At 42.2% G+C, this 22,528-nt stretch overlaps 1 protein-coding gene across 1 annotated transcript in view; it reads left to right on the top strand.

The window, feature by feature from the left end:
• The window catches only part of dnmt3ba (DNA (cytosine-5-)-methyltransferase 3 beta, duplicate a), a 34,198-nt gene extending 13,404 nt beyond the window's left edge, over window positions 1–20,794 (top strand). The window contains exons 9-27 of the mRNA XM_062998334.1: window positions 47–72; window positions 1,629–1,652; window positions 7,186–7,266; window positions 11,157–11,306; window positions 11,779–11,886; window positions 11,961–12,090; window positions 12,287–12,403; window positions 13,456–13,500; window positions 13,590–13,669; window positions 14,608–14,720; window positions 16,821–17,004; window positions 17,221–17,305; window positions 17,399–17,544; window positions 18,469–18,559; window positions 18,734–18,882; window positions 19,109–19,194; window positions 19,288–19,357; window positions 19,451–19,569; window positions 20,596–20,794. Coding sequence (XP_062854404.1) covers window positions 47–72; window positions 1,629–1,652; window positions 7,186–7,266; window positions 11,157–11,306; window positions 11,779–11,886; window positions 11,961–12,090; window positions 12,287–12,403; window positions 13,456–13,500; window positions 13,590–13,669; window positions 14,608–14,720; window positions 16,821–17,004; window positions 17,221–17,305; window positions 17,399–17,544; window positions 18,469–18,559; window positions 18,734–18,882; window positions 19,109–19,194; window positions 19,288–19,357; window positions 19,451–19,569; window positions 20,596–20,740 — 1,949 coding nt within the window. The 3' untranslated portion in view covers window positions 20,741–20,794. The remainder of the gene's footprint in view (window positions 1–46; window positions 73–1,628; window positions 1,653–7,185; window positions 7,267–11,156; window positions 11,307–11,778; window positions 11,887–11,960; window positions 12,091–12,286; window positions 12,404–13,455; window positions 13,501–13,589; window positions 13,670–14,607; window positions 14,721–16,820; window positions 17,005–17,220; window positions 17,306–17,398; window positions 17,545–18,468; window positions 18,560–18,733; window positions 18,883–19,108; window positions 19,195–19,287; window positions 19,358–19,450; window positions 19,570–20,595) is intronic.
• Window positions 20,795–22,528: the final 1,734 nt, after the last annotated feature.

The following is a 22,528-nucleotide window of genomic DNA, read 5'->3' on the forward strand; positions in this document are numbered from 1 at the left end:
ACACCCCCCCCCCGTTACAGAAAGACTTAGCCAAACATGGACCCAGCAGAGATGGACAAGGTCAAGGAGGTGGTGGAGCGCCAGGGCAACATTCTTCACCAACATGCCCAGGTTTTGAAGCAGATCATGGATAGATTGGAAGCCATAAATCTTAACCCCCCTTCGACCACCCCTCCACAAGCCAGCAGCCAACCTCCTCCTATCCTGGAGGATGCCCCACGTGCACACCGCTCCGAACCCCATCTGCCGGCCCCAGACCGCTATAATGGGGACCCAGGCCGGTGTAGGGGTTTTTTGTTGCAGTGCTCGCTGGCATTTGAGCTCCAGCCCTCAAGCTTCCCCACCGAGCGAGCCAAAGTCGCCCATATCATTGCCCTGCTGTCAGGCCGAGCTCTTACATGGGCCACTGCGATATGGGAGAACAGGCCCGACCTATGTGCGTCCCTTGAGTTATTTATTAATGAATTTAAGCAAACCTTTGACAGTGCGGTTAGGGGAAGAGAGTCGGCTTCTCGCCTCCTACGTATTCGGCAGGGAGATCGCTCAGTGGCAGAATACGCTATTGAGTTCCGCACACTGGCTGCGGAGAGTGGGTGGAATGCTGAAGCTCTTATTGCGGCCTTCCAGGAGGGCTTGTCGGAAGAACTAAAGGACGAAATGGCCACCAGAGACCCACCATCGTCACTTGAGCTCATGTATGAGCAGGCCATTCGTCTGGACAACCGCCTCCGAGAACGACGCCGCAGCCGATCGTTCAAGCCCCAGTGGCGTCCTAGAACTGAAGGGGCTTTCTCCAGATTTCCTGTGTTAGCTCTGCCCCCCACTGCTAGCCCTGTCGAAGCAGCAGAAGAACCCATGCAGTTGGGTAATACCCATCTGCAGGGCCCTGGCCCAGTTCCATCTAGGGACCGGGGTTATTGCCCAAGACCAGGAGACCGACCAAAAACAGAATCAAATTTAAAAGCCAACGTCCGTCCCAGGAAGGGGGACCTGTGACGGACCATATGGCAACCCCTCGAACCTCTGGGGTATTTTTGAAGGCAAGGCTTACATGGGGCGCTAGACAGCAGAAATGTTTGAATGCTTTTGTCGACTCAGGAGCCGCAGGAAACTTTATTGATGTAGCTTTAGCTAGAGCCCTGGGAATGCCTACCATTCCTTTAGAGGTTCCACAACAAATTTCCACCATTGATGGGAGGGTTTTGGGATCTGGGGCAGTGACTCGCCAGACTCATCCCATTACCCTGCGTCTAGGGAGCCATGTAGAAGAAATCGCCCTACTACTGACCCAGGCCCCAGATCTACCCCTCATCCTGGGGTTTCCATGGTTGCAGCAACACAACCCCAGGATTGATTGGTGCACTAGGTCGATCTCCTTATGGGGGCCACTTTGTCAAAGGACATGCCTAGTAGGAGGAGTAACCTCCCCCACACCCTCCAAGGCACCAAATGAAGTCACTAACTTGTCAATGGTCCCTCCGGAGTACCATGACCTCAGAGAGGTGTTCAGCAAATGCAGGGCCCAAATCCTACCCCCCCATCGCTCATTTGATTGTGCAATCAACCTCCTTCCGGGATCAACACCACCTAGAGGGAGGTTGTTCGCACTCTCGGCACCTGAACAAAAGGCGATGGATGAGTATATACAGGAGGCTTTGGCTCTTGGATTCATTCGACCTTCCACCTCGCCAGCAGGGGCTGGCTTCTTTTTTGTGGATAAAAAGGATGGTACCTTGCGCCCCTGCATAGACTATCGAGGTATGAACCGCATAACCATTAAGGATCGTTATCCCCTACCCCTGATGAACACTGCCTTTGAGTCTCTGCAGCAGGCATCAGTTTTTACAAAACTGGACCTACGCAGTGCCTACAACCTCATCAGAGTAAGACAAGGGGATGAGTGGAAGACGGCCTTTATCACCCCATCGGGCCATTATGAATATAAAGTGATGCCCTTTGGCCTCATGAATGCACCCGCCGTCTTTCAGCGGTTCATAAATGAGGTACTCCGGGAAGCACTGGGGCAATACGTCTTTGTATATCTAGACGACATCTTGATATATAGTAAAGACTTAGATGAACACGTAGCACATGTTCGGCGCGTCTTACACCTTCTTCTGGACAACCACCTGTTTGTAAAACTGGAAAAATCCCAGTTCCATATGAACAGTATATCCTTCCTGGGATTTGTGGTCTCCAGAGGAGGTTTGCAAATGGACCCTGCCAAAACCAAGGCCATTTCTGACTGGCCACGCCCGACCTCGGTACGGCTGGTCCAGCGCTTCATAGGCTTTGCAAACTTCTTCCGCCGCTTTATACGCAATTTCAGCTCCGTTGCGGCTCCCCTGACCGACTTAACTAAAAAGAACGCAGGTCGGTTTCAATGGACATCCAAGGCCCAGGAAGCTTTTGAGACTATTAAGACGCACCTTGTATCAGCCCCAGTGCTTAGACTGCCCGACCCTGAGGTCCCTTTTATCGTTGAGGTGGATGCCTCTGATGCAGGGGTCGGAGCAGTTCTTTCCCAACGTGCAGGCCCTGACAACCTCCAACATCCCTGCGCTTATTTCTCTCACCGACTGACCCCGGCTGAGAGAAATTATGATGTTGGCAATAAAGAACTGCTGGCAGTCAAGCTCGCCCTTGAGGAATGGAGACATTGGCTGGAGGGGGCGAAACATCAGTTCCTAGTCTGGACGGATCACAAGAACTTGGCGTACATCCAAGACGCCAAGCGTCTCAACCCGCGCCAGGCTAGGTGGGCATTGTTCTTTGGCCGATTTGACTTCGTCTTATCCTACCGGCCAGGGTCAAAGAACATTAAGCCTGACTCCCTCTCCAGACAGTGGGAAACCGCAATTTCCTCTTCTCCCAGCGAGCCTATAATACCAGGATCTCGAATAGTGGCCCCACTACGATGGGGTCTAGAGGAAGCTATTCAAGAGGCTCAGCAACAAGAGCCCGATCCTGGTGGTGGTCCTCCAGGGACATTATATGTACCCACATCCGTCAGAGCACGGATGCTTCACTGGGGACACACTTCCCCATTTGCGGGACACCCTGGAGCCACTCGAACTCTTGAGTTCATTCGACGACGTTTTTGGTGGCCAGCCATGGACAGAGACGTACGAACCTATGTAGGGGCCTGTGAAACTTGCGCTCGCAACAAAAAACCTCGATCTTGTCCCACAGGTCTCTTACACCCTCTACCCATCCCGTCCCGTCCCTGGTCACATCTGTCACTAGATTTTATCACAGGTTTGCCACCCTCAGAAGGCAATACTGTCATACTGGTAATTGTGGACAGATTTTCAAAGTCCAGCAAATTCGTCGCCCTACCCAAGCTCCCCACGGCCAAAGGGACCGCCGAAATACTCCTGGACAAGGTGGTTAGAGTCCATGGACTGCCTAGTGATCTGGTTTCAGATCGGGGACCCCAGTTTGCTAGTCAGTTCTGGAAGGCTTTCTGTCGGCTTTTGGGAGCCTCAGTTAGTCTTTCCTCTGGATTCCACCCCCAGTCAAATGGCCAGACTGAAAGGGTAAACCAGGACTTGGAGAGGACCTTGCGATGTCTGGTTTCAACTAATCAGGCAACATGGGCAAAACACCTGCTCTGGGCAGAGTATGCCCATAACACACTCTGGCATTCATCAATTGGCATGTCCCCCTTTGAGTGTCAATTCGGGTACCCACCACCCATGTTTCCAGAGCAGGAAGCCGACGTCGGAGTCCCTTCTGCCCAGCAGCTGGTCAGGCGTTGTAGACAAGCCTGGCGAAGAGCAAGAAATACCCTTAGATCCACCTCTGTGTCCAGAACAATTATAGCAAACCGGAAAAGACGTTTGGGCCCGTCGTTCCGACCTGGACAACAAGTATGGCTGTCAGCCAAAGACTTGCCTTTGTCCATGGAGTCGCGTAAGCTAGGCCAAAGATACGTGGGACCGTTCAAGATTTTAAGAAGGGTCAATCCGGTAGCATATACCCTAGCCCTTCCCCGAACTATGAAAATAAATCCTACGTTCCATGTATCACGCCTCAAGCCGGTGCTTTGCAGCCCCTATAACCCCCCTTCCCAAACCAAACCTCCCCCGCCTCGGTTGATAGCTGGTTCCCCAGCCTACACAGTTAAACGTCTGTTGGATGTTCGTCAGGTCAGGAACTCCAAACAATACCTGGTAGACTGGGAAGGTTACGGCCCGGAAGAGCGCTCATGGGTCCCAGCTAAACATATCCTGGACCCAGAACTTATTCGGGAATTCCACCGTAACCGAGCAGCAGGCATGGGAACGTCGGGAGCCATTCCTAGCAGGGGGGATTCTGTAACGGGACAAGCGGCTTCTGCCGCTACTGTGGGAAATAGAAAACGCCCAGCGGCACGCCGTAGTTTGAATTAACTACATTTCCCACAGACCACCGCACTCATCAGCGAAGATTTGCAGCACCTGGGTTCGCTGCTATATTAATGCGCGTTCCCAACAGTGCGGTGCTAAGTCTTTGAATTGTCACGGACAGAGCCGGTACGGTATCGGGTTTACCCGAGAGGTATTTTGTTTGTATATCTATAACAGTTAGAAAGAAACAGTGTACTCAGTAAAGGGAAAAGTAGTGAAAGAAAAGAAAGAAAGAAAGAAGTAAAAAGAAAGAAAAGAAAGAGAGAAAGAGTCTAGGGCGAGTTTCAAACGTGAGCAGCGTTGCCGAGGTGATTCGGGGCTGCCACGCCTTTCTCTCGCTTTATTGTTCCGTGCATCAAGCACACATCCGCTATCAGCGTTATCAGGAAAACTCACACGCTGAACCTTTATTTTATTTTATTTTATTTTGAGAGTTTAATCATTATTTTTAGGTAGTGTGTACTTTAGTTTAGGGGTTTAGTTCATAGGTGCGACATAGGAATCACAGGCTGATAAGCTGAACTATCTGCCATTCACTCACGCTGTGCGTATAGCGCAGTGGGCAGACGGAAGCGCGTCTAATCTGCCGTCCCCGGTTCGAATCCCGCGTAGGGCGGAAACTAAAGTATCAAAAGCACTACCACACTAGTTCATACATTTTTCATCCTGCACAGTGGGTCCAACCCGTGTGTTTGTGAATGATAAGTGAAATAATAATATATAATAAAATATTAAAATCACCTCCACTTTATTATTCACCACACACACCCCCCCCCCGTTACAACAATGTCTGACTGGCAGGATGCATGTTTATATTATTAAAATTATCTTTATTAGGGTAAATCTAAAAATGTATGTCATAGCAGAGTTTGAACAACAGGCAGACAGGGTCATCACTAGTAGATGCATAATCATTTATTTATTAAAAACAGGTGCACTTGTGGAAAGAAGAGGAAGTGGGAATAAAGGAAGAGAGGGATGAATGGAATAGAAAGGAAAGATGAGAAAGAAACATCACCCATCACATTTTCGTATCAGATTCCAGTCATAATCTTAACACCAGGCAAGGGTCAATACTGAAAGTGAAACAAAGAACAGGAGAACAAGGAACTAGGTGCATAGGTAAATGCATAGGAAAATATGTAAAGTTTAAACCATGAAAACCACAGTTACAAAAACAAGAGGTAAAAACAAGGTGTAACAGACAATAGAACTAAACAATTACACATTGAGGGTTGCTATGGGCATCATGACAGATGAAGTGGAGATCAAGGAAAATGTAACACATTGGCCCCAAATCAGTATGTGACCAAAATGATTTTTTTCCTCTACATAAAAGATACCAGTATGACATACTACTCCGGCCAAAATATCCAGTATGCTATCAGAGCTATCTTTGAAGGGTACTGCATCCCATCATGCAGCACTGCCAGTTTTGAAATGCCATTAAAAAGTGAGCGGAACATTCAAGTGTTTGTGTGCCCTGTAGTATGGTGTGCTTTTGTCTCATTCTCTATACTATATTCCTAAACTAAACAAGAACTAGACTAAGACAAACAGAACATAGAGAGCAGAGCTAACAGGAACAAAAGGCTAACAGACAATGGCTAAACAGGGCTAAACAAGGTTGAACAAAGCTAAACAGGACTAAAAGACAAATGCAAAAGCAAGGCAAACTGACAGGGCAGAGTCTAATCAAACAAATTCAAACAGAGACATGTCACATTAAATACAATTCAAATCAAATTAACATGAGCAAAGAGCCAAAATTAAAGTCATATCAAATAGTCTCCCCTGTAGAGTCCCAAGCTCCATTCTTAAATAACATTCGCTCATTAGATACAGCTGAGGCTAATTAGCCAGAGGCCAATCCCAAAATGGTTGTTGTCTGGAGACTGAGAGTGCTCCCGGAAAGAGGGGCGTGGCACATCTAGGGATGAATTTGTGACGTAAGGTAGTCATAAGGTGCAGATATTGGCTTTTCTTTACTAATTTGGCAGGTCAAAGTAAAACCAGGGCTTTAAATGCAGATTCAAAAACAAAACGTAAAACATGGAAAATGGTCAACGTGCAGACATGCAGCTGGTGTGTAGGTGTGTAAAATAGCATTGTCTATAAGACACAGAGCAATTCAAGTCAATTAGTTTCCACATTGGCGGTGCTGCAGGAGGTGCAGCGTCTGTGTGAGGGATTGTATGTACATGTATTTGTTGTCCTTTAGGGCTCCATTAGGGGGATATTCGGTCTGGAAACCAGTTTGCGCCAAAAGCCACTGGCACGCACTATCTTTCAGGCTGGATCGGGCACCTGGGCCAAACCACAAAGCATTCAAGAAGACAAGCTGGACGAGGCGGTATGTACCTGCCCAGCTGGAGACAGGGTGCTTTGTGCCATAACTTTGATCGCTGTCTTTATTTACTGGCCTTCTGGACAGCTAATGCATTGCTTCTTGATGCTATGAGATTATCTGGATGGCTCTTGGTCTGTCATTGATTTCGTCCTTGCTTTTAGAGCTCTAGAACCTTGCTTCTGTGTTCTTAGCAGCTCTTCCTCTGTTGTGCATTTTGTCATTTGAGTTTCTGCTTATATGCTTTGTTAGTGCAATTTGTTAGGCTTTTCCACTTCAGGTTTTTGAGGCCTGTGATCAGTGGTGGGCTTAGCATGATGTCTGTTTGTCTGACGTTTATTTCTGATTGTGTTTTGTGTCATTTCCTGTATGCAATCCAGCAAGTTGGATTTGCATCTCAACTTCTAATCTAATATTTATTATGAGTTGTTTGTCTCTTGGTTCCAGATGAAGGATGATGACGCCCCTACTGTATCAAACATCTCCACACCAAGCTCCATGGCTGGAAAGAGAGTCAGAATGTACCAGGTAATTTTTTATTATGCATTTTTTGACATAGCAAATATAAGCATTTTTTTTTTTTTTTTTTTTTTCAAGCTTTTGTCAATAGAAACGGAATAGTCTCTTCCTACACAGATTGGCAGAAAACATGAAAACATGCTAAATTATTAGTAACTGTAACAAATAGGCTAGACAGGACAAGAGTGGCGGACATACACGCAGAGATGTTTCTAATACCGTTTAATAATAACAAAAGACAAGACAAAATTACACAAGACAGGTTTAAACTAGGGATGCATCGATACCATTTTTTCCCATCCGAGTACGAGTACAAGTACATGTATTTTTGTACTTGCCGATACCGATACCAATACCTATTTAGAATACCTTTTTTTTTTTTTAACAAAAACACACATGAGAAGTGACGAGAAGTTTAATGATACCACGTCCAAAAATGCACGTCAACAAGCGATCAAAGTGTTTGTGCGCTGATGTGATGAAATCAAGGAGGAAAAATAAATGAATCTGAGTGGATTTGGCAACACGAATAGCATGGATTGTTCTATAGTGAGTTGGAGGTTAATACATTTTTTTGCAAATATAGTTAACAAATATGTTGGTGTTTTGTTGTTATGTTTTGTAGAGATTGATCAGGTCAGAAATACTGTAAAACGTGTGTGTGTGCCAGTGTATTCTGATATAAACTATATTATCCCCCTGTCCCACCTGTTTATACTCCTCTCCTGCGTTTCCCCTCACACCGTATCCTGCGTTCTCATTGGCTGTTCGACATAGCACTCATTCCCAGTCGCACATCTCAGATCAGATATCTGACGCAGAGCCGTAGATTCTCTCTACCGCTCTGATCTGACGTGCTAGAAAACTCGGCGAGCCGGTCGGATCGAGTTGTTGGATAGTTCACACTTAGCGATCGAGAGCCGAGTTTTGATCGCCGAGCGAACGCCGAGTTGCTCCCGAGCCGGCAAATCTAGCGCCGACCAGTCGTCGAGCGAAAATCAGGGCAAAAATCGAGTAGTGTGAACTAGGTATAACGCAGCAACGTGCACTAGGCACACGGTATCGGATGTTTAGTATCGGAGCCTCGTTTGCGAGTACGAGTACAAGTTAATGAGCGCGGTATCGGGCAAATACCCGATACCAGTATCGGTACTCATGCATCTCTAGTTTAAACAAAACAAGACACACACACACACACACACATGAACTAAGCTAAATGCTAAGCTAACGGTAATCACTAAACACATAAAACAGGAACCTAAACCCTAAGCTAAGCTAACAAAGAACATAGACTGACTAAAGCAAAACATGAACAGAACTAACTTTAAACAAGACTCTTAAACATTAACAGGAGCTAACAGGCAGGAGCTAACATGAGCAAGGCCAAAAACCAAACCAAATCAAAATAGTCTCCAATTGACTGATCCACAGGCCTCCTTAATGCCCTGAGCATTTTCCCTAAACAAGGTGCACCTGTGGATCATTAACAGGAGACCAATCACAAAAAGGGGAGTTGGCTAGACTGAACACACACACCATTACACTATAACTAGAGATGGGACGATCGGGGTTTTTGGCACCGATTCCGATCTCCGATCTCCTTTCAGGGACATCTGCCGATAGCCGATTGCGATCGGTTTATTTATTTAAATAAAATAAATAAACTTAAAAAGAGCCTCACAGTGAAGATAAACCGGAGCAGCGCGCGCGCGTGTTTGTGTGTGTGTGTGCCTTTAGAAGAGACGCTTTGTTCACTGTATCGCTATAAGTGATTCATTGATTCACGAGTCATTTTTCGCGAAGCGTAAGTTTCTCTTCTCAGTTATCTCTCCGTGTTTACTGTTATTAATTAAATGTCGTGGTTTTAAATAAACACCAGCTACTACAGAACATTTTGTGTGACTCTCTTACATTAAAAAGCTTCATTAAAAAGCTTAATTAAACTGCTATTACCACAGATCTGTAACCAACCATCAGACTCGTTCCGTCTAAGGAGCTAAAAGTTCAGCAGATGATCCTGAACTAACGAATTTGGTAATGAATAAACTTTTGCCTCTGATTGGCTCTGTAACGTTTTCTGTTCTCATCTACATCACAAGTAAGAACCGCTTACGATTTACCAAAGTGAACCAGGAGTTTATATAACGTGCTGATAGAATCGACTCAGATGTGACCGGGTTGAATTATCTTTTTAAAGTAAATATTACAATCAGCAAAATTACATCGTATGTATGATGCACAACGTTAATGATGTTATTTTAGGTCATGAAGAGCTTTCACTGTGGTTTCTGTACGATGGTTGATGAATGGTGATGTGATGGTTGGTGCTTCGTAGCTCAAAGTCTGGATCAATCCACTGAGCTGTTAACTTAACATGGTCTTTATATATCACACGATCGGTTCGGCTACTTTTAGGAAATATCGCCGATAGCATATTTTGATTAAAAATCGGCCGATACCGATTCATAGCCGATCGATCGTCCCATCTCTAACTATAACCATAAACAAAAATGTGCTCGGAGAGGTGGGCATGGCAGGTGCGCATGACTTCATGAGTTTGCCTTCAGAGGCTGCATTCGTGACAGTAACATTATGTTACACTATGTAAACATTTAATAAAAGCACAAATGGCATTGGCAGGAGGGGTTACAGGATCTGTATAAAAAAACCTGTGTTTATTTAATTTTATGTTTTTCCACTACTTTATCCTGGTCAAGGAAGGTCCGGTTTCCCCGGAATCACTGGGTACAATGCAGGAACACACCCCAGACAGGACACCAATGCCCTCTCAAACAATCATATCTGTATGTAGAAGCCGACCGGCTGAACCCCAGCAGTAGTGGGTTAGCGCAATTTACTGCAATGCCACCCAAGCACTTCTGTATTCAAATACGTCATGTAACTTAAAATATACGTAACAATGATTCAATTTTGTGGAAAATCTTGATATCTGGCAATCCTGTCTGGAGCACTACTACAGGATTTGTTACATTTTGTTTGCTTACCTAGATTCTCAAAGTGAGAGACACCACCCTGTTATTCACGGAATCATTCAATTGTTTTTAGTGTTATTTTGATGGTAAACATGCATGTAATTTCAAATGATTTAAATGGAATTGTGAGTGAGTACAAAGTGTGATGTGATAGAATAATCACAATATTCCCCCTTGAATTAAAAATATGTGTCTTGGACTATTTTAAAAAAGTATTCAGATTATGTATTATTTACTTCTGCCTTGACCATTCCTGATAGTTTCTATTTTCTTTATTTAAACTTATGACATTTAGCAGATGCTTGTATTCAAAGCAGTTTAGAATTGTGACTGAATACAATGCATGCAGTTGAGGGCTAAGGACCTTGCTCAGGGGCCCAATACTGGCATCGTGGCAGTGGTGGGGCTTGAACCAGTGACTTACCGATCACTAATCCAGTACCACTAGGCCACCGCTCCCTCTCTGTGTGTCTGGCTAACTATTAGCTCTGGTTCCAGTTGGTAAATGCCTGCAACAGTATAGTTTTGCGTCTATTAAGGGCATCCTTCTGTTCTTGAGTTTTTTTTCTATGAGTGGTGTGACAGCATCTCAATTTTGTTTACCGCTGCTGGTTTTCTTAGTTTGATTGTTCGGTTTCCATCTGCTTTGAAACTCAAGGGTGAACTGAGTAGCTGAGCAGTAAACTCATCATACACTAATGTGTATTGTTTCTTCAAACAAGGCCCTTGAGCACGACCCTTAATATTGAACTGTATTTGATCACAGGTGTAAGTCGATTTGTTTTTGTTTTTAATAGTAATACTGGTTACTTTAGGCACTAAAAATTAAATTAGATGGAAATTGGAGTTTTAAATTAATATTGCAGTGTGTTGATGTGTACTAATGAGTTTCTGTCATCTTTTCAGGATGGGAAGGGTTTTGGTATTGGAGAGCTGGTGTGGGGAATGGTGAAGGGCTACTCTAAGTGGCCTGGTGTGGTTGTAGCCTGGAAGACGAAGATGTCTCAAGCATCCATGAGACGTGTGAACTGGTTTGGAGATGGCATGTTCTCAGAGGTCAGAATCTTACTTTCTTTTCCAGTATAAATCCCTGTCAGCTCTTTTATTGCAAGGCTCTGTGTCATATGATCACTGTGGTCTGTCAATTCACTGTTTTCACTAAAATCATTGACTTTCCGACAGATGCCAATAATGTACATGTATTTCTTTTCCACAAGCTCGCTCTGCTGTTTTATGTTTACAGTCCAGCACAGCCTCTTTAAATGAGCCTAAAGTCTATAATGATTAAACATTAAAAATAACTTCTAAACTTCAAATACTTTAGATAACCACTGATGGGACAGTTTAATACACCGACTACATGCCAGTGTTTGTTTTATTTTCTATTATTTACACAGTTAATATAGTTTTAGTTGTTCAGCAAGTGTTTATATAAATGTGCCTGTGCTTTTCTCTTTTTTCACTGAAAACCTGTGTTGGAGAGTAATGTGTGTTGTATGGTAATTTTTTATTAATGTTTTGTCTGCAGATTTACACAGAAGGCCTTTTACCTTTCTCTGCATTTACAAAGTGCTTTTGCAACGACTCCTTTACGAAACTACCTTTGTATAAGGATGCCATTTATGAGGCACTTGAGGTAAAGTAGACTCCAAAGTCAAACACCCAGCCAGGATATGGGTTACATACAGCATGCTGATATTCTGTTTGTAGTTGGCAGGTGAACGTTGCACGAAGAATTTTGCATCCTTACAAAACAAAGAACAGGAGTTGAAGGCCATGCTGGATTGGGCTTTTGATGGCTTTAAACCTACAGGTCCAGAAGGCTTTGCACCCCCAGATGGTAAAAATAAAACACTCATGACAGTTATTATTAAATGTTGTGTATCAAATTACATTTTTCTTTGTAATTTGGCAGTTAAATACAGATTTAAGAGAATAAACAAATTGCAGCTTTTTGTTTATACTGCATTTCACAAAATGTAAGTGTATAAGCTTTAGTCTTGGTGAATGCTAAACTCCCGACTTTTAACCCACAGATCCTTCAGTCAACCAAAAAAATGAGTCTTCCGACTCCTCTGTGTCCGATTATCAACCTCCATCTAAAAAGAAATATAACAAAGTCAGACGTACTACAACTCAGGAGTGCACCAGAGGTACAAGCTACTCTTATATTTTTCCTCAAACAAATGGCAGCACTGGCAATTTTAATCAGTGTAAAAACAAAATATATGTCTTTAAATATGTATGTACATTGATTTATTTGACCTTGACATTTTTGGCATTTATCCAAAGCGACTTACAGTAATGTGACAGTATACTGTCTAAGCAACTGAAGGTTAAGGGCCTTGCACAAGGACACAACAGTGGCAACCTGGCAGTGGTGGGGCTTGAACCAGCGACCTTTCGATTACTAGTGCAGTACCTTAATCACTAGGCTACAACTGCCCTTTTAAAACACTGATGTTGCTATGTTGGGCCAGGAGTGTCTGTGTTGTTCATGACCATGTGGGTATCATTTTGATAGTTTGGTTTCCATTCACTTTCCAAAATCATGCAGAGAAGTGTCCTTTTAGGGGTGTGTTACTACATTGTGCCCAGTGAATTTCTGGAATTTCTGACTAGGATAAAGTCGTGGTAGAACATGAAAACATTGTGCAAGTATAAAAAAGCATGTTTGATGGCCGCTCAGGAGGCGCAGCGGTAAAATACGCTAGCACACCACAGCTGGGTTTTCAAATACATCGTATTGAAACTCCGCTCTGCCACCCGGCCGGGCTGGGCGGCTGCATGAACAACGATTGGCTGTTGTTCATAGGGTTAGGGACAAGCCGGATCATGGGTCCTCATAACTGGTGCAATTACGAGCCCTGCTGGCTGATTGATGGTGCCTGCACAGGGCTGAGGAATAATGCTGATAAGGGTGTGCACAGTGCTGATTGGTAAATATGAATTTGACTCGTGCAGACGAAAAATGCAGTCTGTACTGAGCATGTGTCGGAGGGGGCGTGTAGTTGAGAAGCGTCCTCAGTCAGCGGTGGAGGGTTGAATTAGTGGAGGGTTATATCGGTAGAGCGGTAATGCAATCAGGGTAATTGGACACGACTAGATTAGGGGAGAAAATTGGGGGGTCAAAGGCTGAAAAAATAGAAAATTATATAAAAAGCATGGGAATCCTTACTTACATTATGATTTTTTTTCATAACAGAGCAAATGGTTGCTGAAGTGACAGAAAAAGGAAAAAACATTGAAGGTAAGTTCATTTGTATTATGGCTGTTTTGTAATCTGTATAATCGTTTATTTTGATGTAAGTACAAGTTTCTTTTCTACACTTTTTTTAGATTTCTGCCTTTCATGTGGAAGTGCCAACATTGAAACATTCCATCCACTTTTTGAAGGGAGCCTTTGTTTAAAGTGCAAGGTAAACTGTGATTTGTTGTAGTGAGCGATGGTGTGGTTTATATATATTTATTGTGTAACCCAAATTTGCTTTTAGTGGTTCTGACAACAAATAATTTGCACACAGAGAGTCATGATTTCCAGGTTCCTCCACTACTGTACAGGCACATCTGGCTACTAACCAGGGTCCTTACACAGTGTCGAAGACCTCACCCCCCTTTTTTTGTCCGGTTTTGTCTGCTACAGCACTGCCAATTGTGCCTGCTAGGGGGCACACAGTTGACTAGTAGCAGAGCTAAGATTTGAACTTGGAAAGTTCAGATTCCCAGCGCTGGTTCACTAGCAGCCATTCTTCTCTTTTAATGTTACTAAATGGATAGTTTAACTCAGCAACCGTAGTTATATCTTAAGAAAGCCCACAATAATGTAATCTAATAAGTGTGGTCCAATCATTCATTCACAGTGAAATAACAGTTCCTCACAGAAATCAAAAATCCACGCCCAGGTGTCGCAGCGGGATATTCCGCAAGCACACCAGCGCCGAGATTCTGAACTCACCGGTTCGAAACTCAGCGTTGCCACCGGTTGGCTGGGTGCCATCTAGCAGACATAATTGGCAGTGCCTGCTGGGTGGGATGACTGGACTATGTGGGTGTGGTCTTCAAACACTGTGTAAGAACCCTGATTAGCAGCTAGAGAGGCACCTGTGCAGAATGCATGGGTGAAAAAGGGTTCCGTTAAGGGCTGCGCGCGGGTCGGAGAAGGCGTAAGCAGCAATATACCCACCTGCAGTCAGGGATTCCCCCAGCAGCGGAAGACAAATTGACCAAGTTAAATTGGGAAAATGCATGAATAAATAGAAAAAAAATCCCTGACCAACCATGAAAAACTGTCTCTTACAAGTGTATGTGAACTTTGGACTTAAACTGTATGTATTTGTATGTGCTTTGTCCCAAACAGGAAAACTTTACAGAGACACTTTACAGATATGACGAAGATGGTTATCAATCTTACTGCACTGTCTGTTGTGGGGGACTAGAGGTCATGCTGTGTGGCAATGCTAGCTGCTGCAGGTTAGAATCATTGTTTTGCTTAAATACACTCTCTGTCTCTCAGTAAAAATGGCCTAATAACATAAAGGCTGCATTTTTTACATTGGTGCACTTAGTTAAAGCAAATGACCAAAAGTGGGTTTGGTGTGCCTCCAAATGAACTATAGCTAGTATCACCAGCCTTTTTGTGATTGTTCTGGATAAAATGCTTTTAATGTATCCTGGTGTAACTTCTGGCCGGCAGAGGAGGCAGGACACGTGCACATGCAAATCCAAGGAACAAAGCCAAAATTTGTTTAATGTGTTGTAAAACAAACAGACAGACAGAATGATAGCAAGCAAATCTGTAGTCAAAGTCCAATAAACTGACATGGGTCAAAGCCAGGAGAGCAATAAAACTGATGTTATTTATTTATATTTTATTTTTGATGTTAATATTATTTTGAAATTATTTACCTATTATTTAGCACCCATGCTCAGGTAATCTGTTCACTTTCCACACTACGTTTTATTCATGATCAGCAAATATGTTTATTGGAATTTATTGAAATTAACTTCATTTTCTTCCAACTTAGTCTTAATTCCCTCTCTCCTCATTATATCAAGGTCATTTTGGGTATTTTATGTTGTCAAGAAATCCCTGTTTGTCAAGAAATGCCTTTATTTGTCATATATTTGCCTTTATTTATCAGTCATAACATTAAAACCACCTCCTTGTTTCTACACTCACTGTCCATTTTATTAGCTCCACTCTACATGCTTTTTTAACCTGCTTTCACCCTGTTCTTCAATGGTCAGGAACCCCACAGGACCACTACAGAGCAGGTATTATGTAGATGGTGGATGATTCTCAGCACTGCAGTGACACTGACATGGTGGTGGTGTGTTAGTGTGTGTTGTGCTGGTATGAGTGGATCAGACACAGCAGCGCTGCTGGAGTTTTAAAATACCATGTTCACTTACTGTCCACTCTATTAGACACTCCTACCTAGTTGGTCCACCTTGTAGATGTAAAGTCAGAGACGATCGCTCATCTATTGCTGCTGTTTGAGTTGGTAATCTTCTAGACCTTCATCAGTGGTCACAGGACGCTGCCTACGGGCGCTGTTGGCTGGATATCTTTGGTTGGTGGCCAACCTTAGTCCAGCAGTGACAGTAAGGTGTTTAAAAACTCCAGCAGCGCTGCTGTGTCTTATTCCCTCATACCAGCACAACACACACTAACACACCACCACCATGTCAGTGCAGTGCTGAGAATGATCCACCACCCAAATAATACCTACTCTGTGGTGGTCCTGTGGGGGTCCTGACCATTAAAGAACAGCATGAAAGGGGGCTAACAAAGCATGCAGAGAAACAGATGGACAGTCAGTAAATTACAGTCAGTAATTGTAGAACTACAAAGTGCTTCTATATGGTAAGTAGAGCTGATCAAATGGACAGTAAGTGTAGAAACAAGGAGATGGTTTTAATGTTATGGCTGATTGGTGTATGTCAGGTGTGCTTCTTGTCATATTATACCACATAAATCCATTATTATAATACAGTAGAAATAACATTTTGGGTGCAATATTAAGACAGCTAAAACCAGTAACATTTTGTCAGTTCAAATCCAGGCTCTGCTTTCCAGACAAGGGCCCAACAGTGGCTGGATAGCAGAGCCTGGATTTTCATTGTACTGTAATGTCAGTACAATGAGTCTTATTATTGCACCCAAAATGTAATTCCTATTGTTTTATAATAATAGATTTATATAGTATAATATGACAAGGAGCACACCTGACATCAAACTGCAGCCAAGATTCCACAGGCATTAGCTCATGTGCTGTTAAAAATCTCATAGAACTGTAAAAGAGTGTGAATTAAGTACAGTCTTCCTAAATGATCCACAAAGATTCATTAACACAAGCACACAATACTGGTGTGTTATTTTAATCACATCCATACTCAGTTTGTGTGGGTTTGCATGAGTACATACTGTATATTTTCTTGTTAATTTTAATTATTTATAAAAGTGGAAAGTGAATCATATCAAATAAAATTAGAATTAAATTTGAGACTGGACAATCACTTTATTTGTTACTGAGACAAAATCTCCAACGGTCCTCTCTCTTTTTTCAGGTGTTACTGTAAGGACTGTTTGAATGTCCTGGTAGGACCAGAGACCTTTGATAAGCTGAAGGAGGTAGATCCCTGGAGCTGCTACATTTGTCTGCCTTCTAAGAAGTATGGCGTGCTCAAGCTCAGACCAGACTGGAGTAAGCGTGTACAAGAGTTCTTCGCCAATAACAGTGCCTTTGAATTTGTAAGTATGAAATAAGGAGTCATGTTGGTAGCACCATCAATCTCAGCATAATTTCTGCCTGTATTATTAAATCTATGCTGGTAAAGAAAGACTGAACTTTACTTACAGCACATTTTTCCACCCATTTTATTTTGATGTGGATTAATACAATTATTGCTGTGTGTGTGGTGTGTGTGTGTGTGGTGTGACTTGCATAAACATTTTTCTGTAATCTAGGAGCCACACAGAGTTTACCCCTCGATTCCTGCGCAACAGCGACGCCCCATGAGGGTCTTGTCCCTCTTTGATGGAATTGCTACAGGTCAGCTAAAGCTTTGATTCAATCTAAAACTAAGGCACTTATGTCAGATAAAAATGAACATGTCAGGATTTTGCTTCGATTTTCTTTTAATAGGCTACCTGGTACTGAAAGATTTGGGCTTCAAAATTGAGCGCTACATTGCTTCAGAGATCTGTGAGGACTCCATTGCTGTGGGGATGGTCAAACACGAGGGAAAGATAGAATATGTCAATGATGTACGCACCATCACCAGGAAACATGTAAGTACTGGCAACAGGAAGGATTCTGTATTCTGTATGAACTACATCTTCTGTTGTGAGTTATATATGAGTCTTCATCGTACACCTGGATTATTTTTGTTACATTTTTGTAGCAGTGGCACTAACCACTGTTATAGTCCTGGGCTCTAAACCCTGAGCTACCACTGCCCTGGTCACTGTAAAATGTCTTTCATTATTTACCAAACTTTATAATGACTATCATCTTATTCATATCCCTAACTAAAAAATAATTAATAAAAAAAGAGGGGAAGGCACCCAGGTGGCGCAGCGGGATATTTTGCTAGCACACCAACACCGAGATTCTGAGCTCTTCGGTTTGAAACTCGGCGTTGCCACCAGTCGGCTGGGCACCATTTGGCGAGCATAATTGGCAATGCCTGCAGCAAATACTAATTGGCCACCATATCTGTGCGGGGGTGGGGGGCCGGACTGTGTGTTTCTTCATACGCTGTGTAAGGACCCTGATTGGCGGAAGAGACGCCTGTGCAGAATGCATGGGCGAGAAGAGGAGGGCTGTGCACGTGTCGGAAGAGGCGTGTGCAGCGACGTGCTCTCCTCGGATGCAATCAGGTATCCCTTAGCAGCGCTAAATCGGGAGGAAAAATAGGGAGAAAATGAATAAAAAATTAGAAGTGAAATCTTGATTCACTGTCGCATCAAATATACAGCAGTGCACAGAAATGAAGGTGTTTGCTACCTTAATTTGCTCATCATACCAGCTGAAAACATTGTTTAAAAGACAACAAATAAGGACAAGATTTTCAATGATAAGACTGGTTTCAGATCTGATTTGTCTGAGTAAGTGATTTGTCCACCGCTGAGTTTATTAATCCAATGAAAGATTTGGATTTGGACAATTGGACATTTTTTGTCTGCTTAATTTGTGCTATTTTTCTTTTACAGCTGGCCGAGTGGGGTCCGTTTGACGTTCTGATTGGTGGCAGTCCTTGTAATGACCTGTCTATGGTGAACCCAGCAAGAAAGGGCCTTTTTGGTAAGTCAGATTTAGCTTACTCCATTTAAAAAATGTAGATCAATGTTGACCACTGCTTCCAGTTTCTAAAAAACATCCATACTCTTGCTTTTCTGTGCTTTTTTTTTTTTTTTTTTTTGCTTTTTGGTAAGAATATATCATTCTTATGCCATTTAACTGTCATACTTCTTTCAGAGGGCACGGGGCGACTGTTCTTTGAGTACTATCGCATGCTGACCATGTTGAGACCAAGGGAGGATGATGACCGTCCCTTCTTCTGGCTCTTTGAGAACGTAGTGGCCATGAGTGCACGTGATAAGGCCGACATCTGCCGCTTTCTGGAGGTTTGAACAAAGCTTTCTGTTCACTTTGAACTTCTGTTTCTTCTCACCTTTTTTTTGTCTTTTTCTCCAAACCCCTAATCTAGTTGTATCCAATTATCCTGATTGCTGACACATTATATTAATCTGGAACCTTTTCCTGCTTTTGTTCTCTACTGGTTTCTGTTGTTCTTAGTCAGGTGTTGTAGACTTGATTGTTAAGTTTTATTCTTTTCCTTTTTTATGTCAGTGTAATCCGATCATGATCGATGCTGTGAAGGTGAGTCCTGCCCACAGAGCCCGCTATTTCTGGGGCAATCTACCTGGAATGAACAGGTACGTAAACTTAAATTATTTCATCCTGCTAAAGATTTATTATTCGTCTGCTTACAAATATTAAAATGAGGTTATTGTGACTTATTTTATCAGACCGCTATCCATCTCACTTAATGACAAAGTGGATCTGCAAGAATGCCTGGAGGTCGGGCGAACTGCTCAGGTAAGCGTAGTGCATTGGTGCAAACCATGGTTTGGTGCCTCAAGTAGCTACATGTTGTTTAATCCTGGTGTTTGTGTTGCATTTTTTTTGCAGTTTGATAAAGTTCGAACCATTACGACTAAATCCAACTCCATTAAGCAAGGGAAAATGGGGCCTCTTCCTGTCACCATGAATGGCAAGGAGGATTATCTTTGGAGCACAGAAATGGAACGGTAAGAATCTATCCGAAAGGGATATGTACCACATATTTACTGGGTATTTGATTTGACGTTTCCCTCCTTAAGACATGGTCAGCTGTATCTGTTGAGCGCCTGACCAGGATTCTTAGAAGTTGGTGATTTACTCTAGTGACTAAAGTGGCAATAGTATAATGCCCTGTTTATGAGACATTATGTCATACTGGAAAGGACCACTGCAATCAGGATAGAAATATTTTACTATATTCATCAGTGGCACGGTGGCTCAGTGGGTAGCACTGTCGCCTCACAGCAAGAAGGTCCTGGGTTTGATCCCCAGGTGGGCCGGTCCAGGTCCTTTCTGTGTGGAGTTTGCATGTTCCTCCGGGAGCTCCAGTTTCCTCCCACAGTGCAAAAACATGCAAGTGAGGTGAATTGGAGATACAAAATTGTCCATGACTGTGTTTGACATTAAACTTGTGAACTGATGAATCTTGTGTGACGAATAACTACCGTTTCTGTCATGAATGTAACCAAAGTGTAAAACATGATGTTAAAATCCTAATAAACAAACAAACTGTATTCATCTGGTTATCAGTGAGGATAATTTGTTTTGATTTGCTGTGACCCAAACCAACCCATACCAGCAAAATGCTACCCATAGTCTCTACACAACCAATATCTTTATAGCAAGTACAAGATGTAATCTTTCTAGCCATAGTGATGTTCAGTCTGTAAAACGTACACACAGATTTAAAAAAATGCAAAAACACATATGTGGGCGACTCGGTGGGTAGCACTGTTTGCATGTTCTCCCCATGTCCGCGTGGGTTTTCTTGTAGAGCTCCGGTTTCCTCCCACCATCCAAAGACATGCAGTCAGGTAAATTATCTTACCTTGCAGCCAGTGTTTACCAGTGAAACTGGACTTGCATTGGTTCAGAACACGATAAAGAGGTTGATAAAAATGAAATGAAAATAAATTACATGTGTAACTCTGTAATCTGTGCAGTTGGAATTTTGGATTTTCATCTTTGCTTAAATGCAATCTTTTCTATTACAGAGTCTTTGGTTTCCCTAAGCATTACACAGACGTGAATAACATGGGTCGAGGACAGAGGCAGAAGGTTCTTGGGCGTTCCTGGAGCGTTCCTGTCATCAGGCACCTCTTCGCCCCACTCAAGGAATACTTCACATGCGAGTCTTAGTTATCCTTCAGCCATTTGCACTGTGAAACATACCAGAGATTCAGTAGGAATGGAATGATGATATATTGGTATTATTTTTACCTACAATTCCTACAACCCATTTTGCTCTTAAATGGATGATTTTAGATGTTTTAGTGTTGCTGTAGGCTTTGAGCTTAGATAAATTATTTTATTGTTGGAAAATTTTGTAATTTAAAATGACCTCATTATTTCACATACTGTTGATCTCTGGTATTACAACATTTTGCCAGAAAGAGCCACTGAAACTCCACTGCTACCTCAGTGATATGCTGTAACTGGTTTATTGTCAAGTGAAATACCATTTACCTATTTATGCTGTAATGAATGACTACAATTTGGTGCTACAAACTGTCTTGTTAGGATTTTGTACAATTTATAATATTTTACTCATGCAATCATGTTTGTTTAATCATTTTATCAAACGTTTTACTGCCTTAATATACAAACAGTTGCACAGAAACATTTAAAAAACAGTTAACTGGATTTTTGCATTAATTACTGACTAAATGCCATATCAGTAGGCAAACACATTCTGTGTTTTCTAAATGAAAAACACTTTAGTAATCCCTCACAGTCCAGGCTGTGAGCCTACTAATCACAACTGTAAGTCGTAGGGAAGGAAGTGTACATTTACTTTATGTCGTAATTAAACATATTAATAAATCATTCAATGCCCATGGAGGAAAAGTTATGAGAACACCCAACACTCAACCTGGTAGAATCTTTTTTCACATACTTAAAATACTTTTAACTTTTTCTTTTTTTAAACGGGCTGTAAATGATAGATATTTCTATTAGTTAAGGTAGAATGTTTGTCTATTATAACTTTTATTACCATCAGACCACCTTTTGTGAGTAATTAATACAGAAATTACAGTGGTAGTAGGCTAACCGATAGGTAAACAAACTTTACATTTTGAGGTTGACAGTCATTTTAAGCTTCCAGTGATGTGTTATCACTGTGCCTGTTTTTTTTAATAGCATGAGAGGAACAAGGGACATCCTGTAATAGCTAACTGCCTTCCTGTTTGTTTAGTGATGTTATTTTGGTGCTCTTTTAATGTAACTCTGTCTTATTTAATCAGGATATTTTAGGTGCCAACAAAGGACACATGGTGCTTTTCTGTGGAGGTTGTAGTATTTATTCAGTACATAGAATTGTTTTAATTATTTAACAATGTCTATTTAGAAGTCTTTAGTAAAATCAAAACAATGTCTGTTTTATGTTATTGTACAAACTGTGATAAGGTAAGGTTGTCATTTGGCTTTTAAAGTAAAAGACAGTTAATAAGTGGAAGTGTATTGGTGCAAGATGCATGTGGGATTCTTGTGGATTTAGCTTTAGAATTTCCCATTTGGTGTAAACAGTCGTTTATCTCATTGCTTGTGTTCTAGTATAATATAATGTTAGTAAATCAGGTGATCTCTCAACACCAGCATATCTAAAGCCAAACAAGGCCAAAGGACCTAAGGTTTTTAATAGTTTAAATTGTCTTTCAAGACCTAACTTGGTGCTATAATGTTTGTACTGTAACAATTATGTTGAACAAATAATAAGGTTTTTATATTTGGGGTTTACTTTTGTCTAGGTTTATCTTAGCTTAATCTAACACAATTAATTGTGCGATTGTTACAAGGTCTTACATTGTAAAAAGGACTCCTGTTGTATTTTTATACAAAACTTTTACCTTAGTGATTTGCATGTCTCAAATGGAAACTAATAAAATGTTTTAACATTTGTGTGAATAATTGTCTGTTTTCTTATTA

The sequence above is a fragment of the Trichomycterus rosablanca genome, chromosome 7 (genome assembly GCF_030014385.1).
Source record: "Trichomycterus rosablanca isolate fTriRos1 chromosome 7, fTriRos1.hap1, whole genome shotgun sequence".
Classification (NCBI taxonomy): Eukaryota; Metazoa; Chordata; class Actinopteri; order Siluriformes; family Trichomycteridae; genus Trichomycterus; species Trichomycterus rosablanca.